A 14495-nucleotide genomic window follows, 5' to 3' on the forward strand; every position below is an offset into this window, starting at 1 on the left:
CTAGTAAATAAATGAGTACAGGGTCGGGGATTTAGGTCAGCGGGGCTGTGCCAGCCTTGCAAGCACAAAGTCCTGAGTCTGATCCCCATACAGAAAAAAAAAAAGCATACAATTCAATCATATCACAGTAACTCATTTAACTTTCCATCTCCCATGCTAGCATCCTTCAGGTGGGGGCCAGGTAGCTGACAGCAGTCTCCAGGCTTGTCAGTCTTTTCCCAAGATTGGTATGCAAAAATCATTGTCTTTCCTATATGCAAATGATGAAGCAAGGTACGAAAAAGGGTTCCCTTCAAGGTAACAGCCTAGTGGAACATATAAGCAGATAAAATATGGGCTATATGAAAGAAACACAGGGAACAAAGTGAAGAATAGAATATCACAAGGAGGAGCAGGGAAGTGAAGGAAAAATGTGAAAAATGGACAGGTTTTGTTGTTCATGGACAGGAAGTCTTAGTGTGGGAATGTCCATTTTCCCCAAGTGGATCTGTGACACAATTTACTCCAGTCAAATTCCTTCAAGGAGTGTTTGTGCAAATGTGAAAGTGTTTAGGACTTGACAACATTATTTCCATCTTCTGCTGCGGAAATGAGATTAGTTCACAGCACATAAAAAGAAAGCTCGTGAGGAAAGATTTGATCTCCCAGAACAGAGCAAAGATTTCAGTGTAGAAAATAAAAGAAAACCATGGAAAAATGTGACAAATATATTGATGAATATTTTAGTCTTAATATGGGATTAACTTTCATGTGCGTGAAAAGAAACCAACACAAAAGAAAAGATTTACCAGGATCACAGTGGACCATGTGATGAAATCAAACTATCAGGAATGAAGTCAAAAGGAAGATGAGACATTGGCCATTGTACTCCTGTGAGTGGCCTTCATGTTGAGAGTTTTGATGAGCAATTGTTAAGAAAATGAACCTCCAGATATGACCGTTTGATTTTAAGTCCTGGTTCCATTTCCTGCTTGCTTCCTCATTGCTAAGTACAGTAGTCATATTTACATTATAACATTACTTAGAGGATTAAATGTTATAATACATTCTTCTCCTCCTCCCCCTCCTCCCCCCCTCCCCCTCCTCCTTCCTCTTCTTATGTGTTTCCAAATGTACAATCTAAATTCTTATAAATAATACTAGAAAAGTTAGGGAATATAGCCAGAAATTCAAAGGATTAACTTGGCTCAGGAGAATATGGAAAGATGATCAACATGACTCGTAGTCAAAGTAACAGATCGAAAGGAGAGCGCTCTGCTTCTCACCCATGGTATCCTGCCAGGGACTATGGAGCAACCTGATGCCCCTAGACTTTCTGGTGGGAGTGTACAAGGGCTCGGCTTTGTAGGGCAGGAACATGGCCTCCACTACTGAAATGTATGTCTGCCTTTTACAGTCAGACCGCAGAACATCCCAAATGTTTATATAACAGCATATAGGGAATGCATAGACAGCTGTCCTATATGTATGTGTGTGGAGCAAGCGCTCTGTAACAGCACCGCCTGGAGGGTGGGCTGGGGAGGTGTGCTCTCCTTCCTTCCTTCTGCCCCTCCAGGGCTTCCTGTACAGGGCCTTGGGCTTCACCCTGGCCATGGGCCTGGAGGCCGACAAGGTGCAGTTGCTATTGTTGGAGCTGCTGTACAAGACAGACTATGGCAACGACTTCAACAGGGAGGTGAGGATGCCTGCCTTCCCCTGTCCACCGATCCCTCTGGACCCAGGGAGGGAAGGGGATCATGTGGGTCAGTGTGTCCCTGTGCATGTAAGTAGGTGAGTGCATTCGTGTGCCTGTGCACCTGTGGCTATTTGTGCATCTGTGTGTGTGTGCACACGTGTGTGTGGGCTACTCCTCACCCTGGCTGGCTGGGTCTCCCTTGCAGGGCGTGATTCAGTGCTTTGGCCTATGTGCTCGTGGCCAGGTGAAGATGGTACTGAATGTGCTCCGTGACTTCGAGGAGAGGATCCAGGAGTCAGAGCACACCTGGCAGATCAGTGCCTGGCAGGTGGGGCCCCCTTTGCAGACAGCTGTTGTGTGGGAACTCTGAGGGGAGGAAAGGCTTTGGCCGGGTCCCCATAGGAAGCTCCCCTGGTCTCCCAGGGCACAGTGACTGTGCTCAGGGGCCTCCTCCCCCAAAGCCTGGGCTGTGGCTTCATCTGAAGAACACAAGCTGGGCCTTTCTGGGACCCGGATACTGGATCCGGGCTCACAGCTGCTGGATGCACGTGGTGGGTTCCTCAAACCCTGGACGCAGAGTCCAGGCCCTATCAGAGCTGAAGATGCTTGGCAGGTGCCGTCCACATGTGTGTTAAGCTCTGCCTCAGTGAGCCCACCGGGCTGTGTCATATGGTGGGCCCAGAAGTACCTCCTCCCTGCCATGTATAGGAGAGGACTTGGAAGCGCATGCAAAGGCACTTGATTGGTCAGTGAGGACACCAGGATTTGGACTCACAGGGCCCAGGGGTCTGCTGTCCAATCACTGCCTCTCCCTGTCCCAGGGCATGCAGTTGGCTGAGACCCCAGTGGGGAACCATCTGGGGGCATCAGTGCCTCAAGCGCTGGCCTTGACCTCAGCCCCACATCCTGGCATCTGGTTTGGATGGAGAGAAGGGAGGCAGTCCCAGGCTTCGGCACAGCAGGCCTGGACCCCAGGTTTCTGCTCTATGCCCAGCTGTTCATGAAAGGCCCCAGCTCCTGTCCAGGGATTTTGGTGGCTACAGCACCTCCTTCTACCCAGAGGTGCTCAGAGGCTGCTCACACCGGGAGGGCAGGGCTGGACTGTTGCCCCTGCTGGTTCCACACATGTGTTAAGCTCTACCTCAGCGTGCCCACTGTGCAGTGTACCCATGGGCACTCAGCCTTCATCAGGTGCCCGGTGAGGGAGGCACGAGGAGTGTGCAGGTGGCCCCTGCTCAGGGGGTCCACCCGAACTTCACACAGCTCATGTGTGGTCCTGGCACCCGTCTTGGATGGAAGCCTCCCTGGCGGTGGGAGGGAGGGGTTACTGGTCCGTCACCCCTTTCTGCCCAGTGCCTGGTGTGGGATGAGTGCTCAAGAAACACGAATGAACAAATGTGTGAATAGGTGAGTGAGTGCTTCTGGGACTCTGAAAACAGTCAGCTGGAGCATCCTTATGCGGCCAGAGACTGCGGCAGCCCCTGCTTTCCCCAAGAGGGGCTTGTGGAGCAGCCCCAGCCGCCCTTAGTGGTGTGTGCTCTCCTTCCATTCCCTGCAGAAGGACCTCCCCTGGCAGAGGGAGGCCATCAAGAGCACCCACATGATGATGTACAGCTGCGTGTCCTCCTCCTGCCACCCCCAGATGCTCCTCGCCTACGTGGACAGCCCCACCATGGCAAAGATCATTCACCACTACTCCAGCAGCTGTCAGGTGATCGCATCCCACAGCCAGGGCAGCCTGGGGAGGGCCCCCTCCCTGAGCCAGGCTGGCGGAGTGTCACCCCATGTCATCATCTGGACATCCCTCGTCCCCTGGCAGCACTGGGGACCTGCACTGTTCCCTGTCCTCTGGGGTCTTGTGTGAGTCCCTGGAGGCCATGGGGCTGGCCCTACCTCCTCGCAGCTTCTCTGTGTGTGGCTCTGCCTGACACTGACCCCTGGTCCAGGTTCCTTCCTGAGGGACAAGGAGGGAGTTGTCCTCAAAGAGGTGCAAGGGGACTGAGTACTTTCTTGGGATGGCAGGAAGAGAACACACAGAGAGCAAAGCAAGAGTTATTTAATTTTTAATTTTGAAAACTGTGAGAAAATGCATCAAACATAAAAACTTCTACTGGGACTATTTTTTAGTGCACAGTCAATGGCAGTAAATACATTCACATCACTGCGTACCCAGCACGACCCCCGTCGCTAGAATTCTTGGTCTTCCCAAACTGAAACTCTGGCCCCACTGCACACTAATTCCCTGTCCTTCCATCCTCGCCACTGCCCCGCTTTCTGCTTCTATGAATCTGATGACTCCAAGTTCTTCCTGTAAACAGATTTTTTATTTTTTATTTTTTTGGTACCAGGGATTGAACTCAGGTCCTTGTGCTTGCAAGGCAGGCAGCAGAACCACTGAGTTAAATCCCCAAACAGAATTTTTTAACATCCCATTTTTTACTTCAATAGCTGAGGCTGCCTCACAGATGACACACAGAGTGACCCTGGTTACTGCGGGTGCTGCTGACTGTGTTGCTACCTCCGGCACAGCTGTGGGAGGCTTGGGGGAGTTGAGAGCTTCCCAGAGGCCCCCTGATACCAGCCCTCTTTCAAAGCAGAGGAAGGGTCTGTGACTTGTGATCTTCCGGGACTCCCTTGTAAATGGGCTCCCCTTCCCACCCGCCTTCCGGTCACAGGACATCGGTCTCAAAATGGCCTTCATGAAGAGTGTGGTGCAAGTCACCGGTGCCATCAGGAACATCCAGGACCCCGGGGACTTTCAGTTTGCCCCAAAGTTGACTCTTACTAGCCTCAAAACGGTGAGCCGGGCACAGCTCCTCAGCCTGGGTGCTTTGGGTTCTGACTCGCTATGAACGGCTCCCTGCAGGTTTTCAGAGCCCCTGAGAGTGCTCAGGGACAGGGCTGCGGAGCCCTCCCTGTCTCGGTTCTGCCTCTGTCCACCAACTGTGCAGTTCTGAGAACAAGTGCTGCATCTGATAAAGGGGCTCACAGGTAGGGATGGGTAAGATGCCAGGGCGGAGCCTCAGCTGGCATGAGTCCTGCTGTGACTGGAGGTGGCTGGCTCGGGGGCAGTGGGCACAGGTCCAGCGGGAGTCCAGTGGCAGCCTTGGTGTTTCCTAAATAGTGGTCTAGAAACAGGGCTTAGAGAGACATTTGCACAGAACTTGGGCGAGATCCAGAAAACATCAGTTGTCCAAAGGCTGACGCAGCCTGGTGGACAGCCTGTGACCTTCATCCCAAAAACCTCCCCACCCCAGTGCTGCTGCCTGTGGAAAGTGCCCAAGGTGTGCTGGATGCTGTTCCTGGAATGTGTGTGCGGGGTGGGTGGCTGGCACCAAGGAGGTGAGCCTCTGCTGGCCAGGAACTGAGGTGCTTCATGCCAGCCTGGCACGGCCCCGTAACACAGACACTGAGTCTTGTGATGCACTCAGAATCTTGGCCAAGACACCAGCGAGTCAGCAATGGCCCCGAGCGAACCACTCCTTCCACAACATTCCATTGCCAGGTCAATCTGAAAAGGACAAAGGAGGTGTGGGCCTTAGGACCAGCTCTCCCATACTAACCCTGGGGAGTGTGGCCACTGTCACCACCACTGTCTGCTAGGCCCATGGCTCCTGGCCTCCCAGACCTCTGGAAGGCCCACACATCACTACTCTGCTTGTACTGGGCAGGCGATCATCCAGGCGGACCTGACCGACCACCTGGCTTCTCCCGTGCGGGCACTGGCCATAGATGCGCTGTCACACCTGAGGTGAGTGGGCCCTTGCCCAGCCCCACGGCCGCCCCAGGGCTGGGGACAAAGCCCAAGGCTACCCCCTCAGTGCACCTCCACAGCCTGCACTGCCTCATCCTCCCTGCTCTGTGGGGCCTCAGGCAGTGGGCAACCTGGAGATGGGGTCTGCTCCATTCCAGTTCTTTCAAGCTGGGTGCTTCTCTTGGTTAGGGAGGCAAAGGGAGGTGGGTGGGCTGTTCTGGGTCCACCAGGGGGAAGTTTTGAGCAAGAAATCATAGTGGGGATGCCAAAAAGCATCATGGGAAGATGGCACTTTCCAAGGTGGGTTGGGCCCTGTCAACAAATTGAATGCCCTTTATTGTTAGCCTTTATGGAAGGCAAGGTATCACCCAAGGTTTGCCCCCCTGGAGTTAGCAGTCCACTGGAGGGCAGGAGGAAGAGGTGGAAGTTAGAGATTTGTGAAATTAGTGCTGGAAATGGTCAGATCAGCTTTAGGCTGCTTTAACAGTAGGAGATGGACCATTCGTTAGAGACTCAGCAGAGCTGCTCCCTGCTTTCAGAGGTGACACAGGGTCAGATTTCAAATATGTTTCAACAAACTCAGTTGAGTATATATTCTGTTATATGCTGGGTACTGAGCAAGCCCTGATCCCAAACTTTCCAAACTTTTAGGACTTGGAGAAAAGACAAACATATACAAACAAAATTATAGGTCACACACAATTAAGAGGAATATATTTGCAGGTGAGCAGAAAAAACAGTTTCTGTAGGATAGGGGCTACCCAAAATCTTGGTGCAGGAGGCACCCCCCTGACTTTTCACCTGGACATACACATAAAGATTAGATTTGAGTAGGAGTGGGGACTTCCTTGGAGGGTGAAGGACAAGGCAGGTATATGGCCCAAGTTTACAGTTAAGGTAGGATGGTGCCTCTCCGCGCTGGCACACAATAGACCACTGGGGAACTTTGAGATTTAAATTTAGACGTGGGCCTGGGGGTCCTGGGAAAGCCCTCCAGGTGACTGTGATACACAACGAGGCTCCAGCACTATCGATGCCTAGAGCGGAGAGTGAGCTACATGCACCACCCTGCTAGACACCAACCCTGCAGAGGTAACTGAGACACAGATGATGGGGACACTCCCAGAGATTTTAACACAGTAGGCCTGAGGTAGCAACATAAAATTTATATTGCTAATGCACTCCAAGCTTCTGCTGATGGTCCAGGTATTGTACTCGGAAAATCCTGAACTAGGAAGGGCCTAGTGTTATGCCCAAGTCGTGAAGTCCCCAAAGACCACCAAGGAGTCAGGTCTGATGCAATTACAAGAGGAGTTTATTTCAAGCTCGAGCCTGGACCCTCGGGTGTCACCATCACAGCGGCTTCAGACCAAGAGCCCAGATCCATCTTTGAAGCGGGCTTATATAGGGTTAGGGAGACTCTTTCCTTTTATAGGTCCTATTTTTAGCTCTCGCTTACTATTGGATATTTGAGGGGTACTGGGAGGGCACTTACTGGAAAATTACTAATGCCTGCATTCACAAAATCAGTTCCTCTTTTTAAAGAACATCTGATTAAACAAATTCTGTAATTAACAAAAACTACATATATAAGCAATGACTAATGCCTACATTAGCAATGGCTACCTATATAAGCTATAACTAATACCTATATTGGCTAAATCAATTTCAGCAATCCTTCTTTTAAAAAACATTGATTATTTTAAGCAGGAAGAATTCATCTTTAGATCATAAAAAGAGGAACAGAAATAGGGTGGAGATGCCCTAAGACAGCTTGCCCTAAAAAGAGGAACAGAAACACAGGGAGACTGTCATACTGAATGGAGTTATACAAAATGGAATTTTTGCAGCTCTGTTCTGGGCAAGGGGCACACAGGGAGCCCATCTTGACCTGAAAACTTGGTCCTTACACTAGGAGGGCAGGCTCATGGCTGTGATTGGGGAGAAAGGCCATCCTTGGGCTGATTCAGGGAGATTCATTAGAGCAGGTGGGAGCACATGGGAGAGGTGGCCTTGTACTTCTGAATCTCTGTCTTAGTCACAGGCACAGCACTGAATACTGGGACCAAGCAGAGCAGGGGCCCAGGCTGGGATGCGTTGCCTGAACCCACAAAGAGGAAGTGGGCCTTCCCTTATTCTGCAATTCACCTCTGTACCCAGACTGGACAGAGGGTGGCACAGGCTCAACTTCCTCATAATCTCTCCTCTTTCCCCAGCAAACTGAGGCCCTTCTACTCCACAGAGGAAAGCAGTGAGCTGATGGAGATCAGTATACATTCTGTAGTTTCTCTCCAACCCCCAGGAGAGGACAACGAGTCCATTAAGGTATGTCCCCCAGGCCGCCTCTTTCTGGGTCAGGACCCGGAAGTTCAGTGGAAGTCTGGTGCCGTCCCAAACCACCTGTGAGTGGTTACAGGCAGCAACATGTAGCAGGCTGTCTGCAAGGTGATACTGACTGCTATAACGACTAAACCGTGAGATGTTGGTGGCTTCACCAGATATTGAGGTCAGCTTTCCTGGGACAAAATACCCGACTCCTGCAACTTAAAGGAGGGGAGTTTTAATTTGGCTCCTGATTTGGGGGTTTCAGTCCATGCTCAGCTGGCTCCAAGGCAGCAACAACATGGTAGAAAGGCCTGGCAGAGGAGTGTGGCTCACTTCGTGCCAGCTAAGAAGCAGAGAGAAAGGAGGAGGCATGAACAAGACTACACCTTCCAGACTGCACTCCCAGTGACCCACCTGCAACCGTGCCCCAGCTCCTAATAGTACAAGAGCTCATCAATGGATAAATCTATTGATAAGCAGAGTGCTCCCATGGCCAATCACCATTCAAAGGCCCTGCCTCTGACACATGAGACTTTGGGGGGATGATTTGAGATCTAAACCATTCCACAGATAAAAGTTGGTTTCTCAGCTCAGCAAAATCCAGTGGTGATGAGTTGGGGAGGGTGTAACTACTTCACATAGTCATCAGGGTAGTCAGTGTTCAGTCATCAGTCTTCAGAGTGAGGCTCCTAAAGTCCCTTGGACAGTGACATCTAGCCTGGACTGGGAGGAAAGAGAAGCATAAGGGAGATTCGTGAGCCATTTGCCGTCCTTGCACAGGCAACCACGTACTCACAGGGGTCTGTGTAGAGCAGGGATACTGGGAGAGCGAGCTGGTCCACACCACCCAGCCCATTACCACCCCTGGATGGCTGTTTCCCAGCAGTGCTGTGCCACAGGAAAACAAACGCTGGTGGACAGGGGGCCACCTGTGCCTCGAGGGCCCGGGCCTGGGTGAGGGTCAGGAGAGCTGGGCTCTGGGAGCTTTGTGGGACTTTTCTTCTTGCAAGCTTGCCTTGTACCTCACACGCAGAGATGAGCATTAAGAACAAAGAGTGAGCAGCAGCTAATGGGTGATCATCAGGCCACCTCACTCTGAGCCTGAGGTAGTAGACACCTGTGGAGTCCTGGTGGGTGACTCTGTGCCACTCACGGCTGCCCACCTCTCTGTCTCTCCACTCTTGGCCATAGAGCCTGTATGCGAATGCCCTGCGCTCCCTGGAGCGGCTGATGGAGAGCCTCCTGCAGAGGCAGCTGGACCCTAAGGGGCTGCAGGAGATGGTGCATGTGAGTTTCCTGAAGCCAGGGTTGGCTATCCCTCCTGGGAAGTGGGTCTGAAGGCCACACTGTGGGAACAATGATTTCATTGACCTCTCTTCTCTCTTCCAATGCATTAATAAATGGTAGTGACTTCCTTGTGATTACACTTCACATGTGCTGGAAAAGTACAGGAAGAATACAAAGATGCTTCTTGTCCAGATTCATAATTCTTAATATTTTATTATAGTTTCTTTTTATGTTTTCCTTTCTCTTTCTCATTATTCATGCACGCACACACATGCACACAAACAGACATGCATGCATGTATATGCACACATCTTTTGAAGCATGAAAAGTTAGTTGCAGACATCAAAACCAACCTCTTACATTACAACCACACAGTGATCAGTGATCAAAATCAGGGGCTTTAATGTCAATACAGCGCTATGTTAAATCCTATGATCCATATTCAAATTTTGTAATGTCCCAGCGATTTTGCAATCGTCCCTTTGCAGTGAGTCCCACAATGCCATGCAGATTTTGCACTGCATTTAGTTGCTGTCTCTTTATCTTTCCCTGTCTTAGTTACTTTTCTCATTACTGAGACAAAGCACCCAACGCCCAAAGTTAATGGAGAAAAGACTTATTGTAGCTCACAGTTTGTAGAGGTTTCAGTTCATAGTTGACTGGCTCCAAGGCAGGGTGGCACATGGCAGAGGGGCATCTCAGAGGAGAAACAGTTCATGGCAGGTAGAAGGCAGAAAAAGCACAGTGAGCAGCAAGTGACAAACAACATGCAATGACAACAGCAGCCCTCCTTCTGTTTCTTATATTTCGTCCAGGCAACCCACCCCACCACCACTCACACCCTTAATCCTGGCATTGCACCACAAATCAATCCCAGGATCACATCCTTGATCCCAGCAACACACATCCTAGATCAGCCACCTCCAGAAAACCCCACCTAGGACTGTGTGCAGCCTGGGGGAACAGCTAGACAGAAGCCATAACATTCTCTAATCCAGAAAATACTTCTTTGTCTCTCATAACTTGCATTTTTGAAGGAGTCTGGCTAATTTTTAAAATTAGGTTTTTTGCTTTCTTATTGAGATTTGGAGGTTTTGTATATTCTGGGTACGTCAGCTGTGTGATTTGCAAATTTTCCTCCTACCTGTGGATCATCTTATCATTGGTTTTCCAGGATTTTGGAATAAAGTGAAGTTTCAAATTTGAATTAAGTTTAACTTCTCAGTTTTTCTTTTATTGTTCACCATTCCAGTGTCGAGTCCAGGAATTCTTTCTGTAAGACTGCAGCAATTTTTTCCTATATTTTCTTCTAGATGTTTTATATTTCCAGGTTTTATAATTAAATCTATTGTACATTTTGAATTAATATTTGTATGATTTGAGGTATGCATATAAGTTCTATTTTGTATTTTGTTGCACATGGGTAATCAAAATTCCAGCATCACTGTTGACTGTCCTTCTTCCATTGCACCTTTGTTAAAAATCGACAAGTGACATATACATGGGGGTTATTTCTGGGTGCTTATTCTGGTCCCTTGCTCAAATTATCTGTTTTTATACCATTATCAAGCCTTCTTTATTGCTATAATGTTATAAGACTTGAAATTAACACCAGATGTGAGTCCATAGAATTGGTTCCCCATATCCTACAATTTTTGATATGTTGTATTCTGATTTTAGCTTCTTTAAAATTCCTTTTGATTTTTTCTTTGACCCATAAGTTATTTAGAAATTCCCGACTACTTATGGATTTTTCCAGATATCTTTCTCTTCTGATTCCTAATTTATCTCCATATTGTCTGAGGACATGCTTTGTATAGTATCAATCTTTTGTTTAGACTAATTTGTTTCCTAGATATGGTCTACCTTGGTCAATATCCCATGTGCACTTGAAAAGTGTCCTGTAGTTGCTTGGGTGGGAGTGTTCCTAATGTTAATTTGGCCACACTGTGTAATGATATTGTTCTTGTATTTTGTATACTTTCTGATATTCTGTCTTGTTCTATTAATGAGGAGGGGATCTGAAATCTTGGTCATTGTAGATTTATTTTTCTTTTCATTCTGTTAGTTCTGCTTTGTGTACTCCTTAGCTGTGTATCAGGTGGGCAAGCATTTAAGATGGTAATGTTGTTAGTGAATTGATCCTTTATTACGATGTCATGACTTCCTTTGTCCATAGTAATTGCATTAGCTTTCCATTGCTGTGACAAAATACGGGAGGAAATCAATGTATGACAAAGAATAGCTTATTTCAGCTCATGGTTTCAGAGGTTTCAGTCTGTGGTTGGCTGGCTGCATTGTGTGGCCAATAACTCATCATGGCAAGAATACCTAGCAGCAGAAGGTGCTTGCCTCATAGTGGCCAGAAATCAAACAGGAAGGAACTGGGTACCAATGTGCCTTCAAGGGCACTTCTTTGCTGACCTAACTTCCTCCCACTAGGCCCCACCTCCTAAGGGTTCCATTGCCTCCAAGTGACCCCATAAGCTGGTGACCCAGCCTTCAACACTTGGCCTTTGGGGGACATTTAAGATCCAAAAAATAAAATAAAATAAAAAGCTCATGCATTCTATGCTCTGAAATGGCCTTCGATGTCAGAATGGCCCTCAGTGCCACCTGGGATGCAGGTTGTCTGTGCTCTCAGCTCTCCTTGTGAGCAGACTTTGGAACCAGGTTAACCTAAGGCCAAGCACCATCTGGGTGAGGGTGCTAGGGACCTGCCTCTGCCCATAGCCGAGCCTCATCTCCTCTCCTGGGAGGAGCTGGAAGGAAGCCAGAGTGTCTAGGACCATACAGAGGCAAATGAAAGTCAAATCCTGCGTGGGAGGGATAAGGAGGGCAAAGCTGGCAGGGCGGGGCTGGTCCCTGGGTTCCACTGTCCAGTTCCATGTTCTGGGCTCTGCCCACAGCTCCTGGAGAAGTGGATCCTGTCAGGGAAAGACTGGGAGCGAGAGAAGGCCATGAACCTCCACCTGCACCTCATGGAGATCTATATCCGAAGTGTCGGTTTCTGTGTGAGTCTGGGGCCACCTGACCCCCAGCCTGCCACCCCGATTTCTATAGGAGGGGCTCTCTCCATGCCAGGGAACAGGGACTCCTGAAACAAGGCTCCATCCCTGAAGAGTCCCTTGGAAAGAGGCTGTGATTCTGGTGTGAGTGAGGGAGCAAAGGACAGAGGGGTGGCTCAATGTGGACCCAGATGGTGGGACCTGGGGCTCCTGCAGTGATAAGGGTACTATCAAGACGGCAAAAGGAAGAGAGAGAGAAAGAGAGTGAAGGAAGGCAAGCAAGGAAGGAAAGAAATGAGGAAGAAAGAAGGAAAGAGAAAGAGAAAGAGGCCTGGCCTGGTGGTGCATGCCTATAATCCCAGCACTGTGGGAGGCTGAGGCAGAAGGATCACAAGTTTGAATCCTTCCTGGCTAACTTAGCAACTTAGTGAGACCTTGTCTCAAAATAAAAGAACAAAAAGGGGGATGTAGCTGGATGTGAAGGCCCATCTCCAGTGCCACAAATAAATCCAAACAAACAAGCAGATAGAAGCAGGCTAGATAATTATAAATACCACATAGGAAAGAGTACTTAGAATGAGAAAATGAACTACTACAAAGTCAGAAATTTTATAAAGCATAACATGTAACAGAAACATCGTGAAACCTAGAACAAGACAGAAGTTTGCTGCACTAACTGGCTGACACAGGCCTCTCTTCCCCGCTCATTGGCCCCATGCTCCAACAGCCTTGTCTGCAGGCACAGCTGTGTGCAGGAGGATGAGGGTTCTCCTGCTGAGAAGTGGGTACAGCCTCGGGTGTGGGGGTAACAGTGAGACCCTGGGGCACGTGATGCAGGCGGAGGAGGCTCAGTGATGCTGTGGAGAATGTGCTTCCTGGGTTCTCCTAGGCGATCCTCACAGCCTTCTCTGGAAGAAGAGCCCCTGTTACCACTGCCACTTTAGACAAGAGATGGAGGGCAAGTCCCCTGCCCTGGTCACCCAGCTAGCGAGTGAGGAAACCCATGTGGGATCCCAGGGCCCAGTTCCAGGAAGAAGCAGGTGCCTGGAATTAGAACCCAGGCCCAAGATTTTTCTGCCCATTGGGACAGAGCTGGTCCCAGCATCGGATGCTGGTTCATGGACTCCAGGATCCAGTGTTGTGTTCACACCCTGGGGCACAACCTCTCTGTTTGCTCCGGTTGTACAAGGAGGTGTGAGTCCTTGCATCTCCTGACACTAAGATCCCCCTGAAGCTGGGCCAGTTTGGCACTCTGGTGGGACTCATTGCCCCATGCACCTGTGATGCCCACCCAGGAACCTGCATGGCCTCCACTAATGTCCTGTCCAGCCTGCTAGATCTTCATGGTAAGGGGCAGGCGGGTTGGGAGGGACAGTGGGCATCAGGGTGCCAAGGGCATCACCAAGAGACCATGGCAGCTTCTGAAAGCAGAGGCTCACTGGTTCAGGTCAATTCACCAAGAGCTTGTGCTTGGCACTGATTGGCCCCAGTATAAGGTTGGCTTGTAGGTGCCAAAGCTGTGGCAGACCTGGCAAGGGCCAAGGTCTGGGTTGTGCAAGAGGTGTTCAGGCAGATGTGCACCGCAGAGAAGGCTCACTGGGAGCAGGGGGACCAAGCGGTGGAGGAGCAGATGCTGGAGGGTGACTGGAGCGCGTGCAGAGCCAGGGCAGCCAGTCTCCAAGAAGTGGCCCAGACCAAGCCCTGCATCCTGCTGATCACGTCTGAAAGTGTATTCCCAACAGCAAGCCAGACCTGCTCCTTATGGGACGCTGCCAAGGAGATGGAGCTGCAGAGATGTAGGGAGGACCTGCTGAGCATGGACGAGGGGAAGATTTCCTGTGCATCCTCCAGAATCGCCAAGGTGATGGCTGCTCTCCAGAGCCGGAAGGCCAGGGCTGTCCTCGGCTGGCTGCACATCTCTCCGTGGGTGGCAGCTTCCCCGGCCTTTGGTGCAACAGGTGCCTCTTATGTTAATGTCCTGCATGGGTCAGGTCCCAGGGGGTGCCTGGCACAAAACAGGTGCCCCACACTCCCTGCTGGCTCCTCCTGGTCCCCACGCTGTGCTGCCCTGAGCATGGAGCAGGCATCCAGCGATTCAGCTGGCCCTGCACACTGGCACCAGCACACGGGCACACTGAAGGCACAGTCATGGGCGGAAGTGCCCAGGGCCTCTCCACAGGGCTTGGGATGTCATGGGGTGATGAGGCCACATCTGCCCCAGGGGTGGAGGCTGCCTCCTAGTGAAGGGGGCCTTTCAGAGTGGCAGGAGGAGGTCAGAGGGTGTCAGGGCTCAGCACACAGGCTCGGGGCGAGCGGGGTGGAGACAGGGAGAGTTTGGGGGGCAGTGTGGGCAGGTGGGGACCGTGACGAAGAATGGGAGGGGCCGGGTACACACAGGAGCCTTGGCAGCCGGGCCCGCCAGCCAGGGGGAGCCCTGTGAGCCGGG

At 50.4% G+C, this 14495-nt stretch overlaps 1 protein-coding gene across 1 annotated transcript in view; it reads left to right on the forward strand.

Annotated features, from left to right (window-relative positions):
• Nucleotides 1-14495, forward strand: part of Mroh2a (maestro heat like repeat family member 2A) — a 36597-nt gene that overhangs the window by 20819 nt on the left and 1283 nt on the right. Inside the window, 10 exon segments of the mRNA XM_010626099.1 lie at nucleotides 1556-1675; nucleotides 1881-2003; nucleotides 3234-3386; nucleotides 4351-4473; nucleotides 5347-5426; nucleotides 7646-7754; nucleotides 8946-9041; nucleotides 11951-12055; nucleotides 13272-13395; nucleotides 13792-13910. Coding sequence (XP_010624401.1) covers nucleotides 1556-1675; nucleotides 1881-2003; nucleotides 3234-3386; nucleotides 4351-4473; nucleotides 5347-5426; nucleotides 7646-7754; nucleotides 8946-9041; nucleotides 11951-12055; nucleotides 13272-13395; nucleotides 13792-13910 — 1152 coding nt within the window.

The sequence above is a fragment of the Fukomys damarensis genome, unplaced genomic scaffold (assembly GCF_012274545.1).
Source record: "Fukomys damarensis isolate Sample0158 unplaced genomic scaffold, DMR_v1.0_HiC HiC_scaffold_16, whole genome shotgun sequence".
Classification (NCBI taxonomy): domain Eukaryota; kingdom Metazoa; phylum Chordata; class Mammalia; order Rodentia; family Bathyergidae; genus Fukomys; species Fukomys damarensis.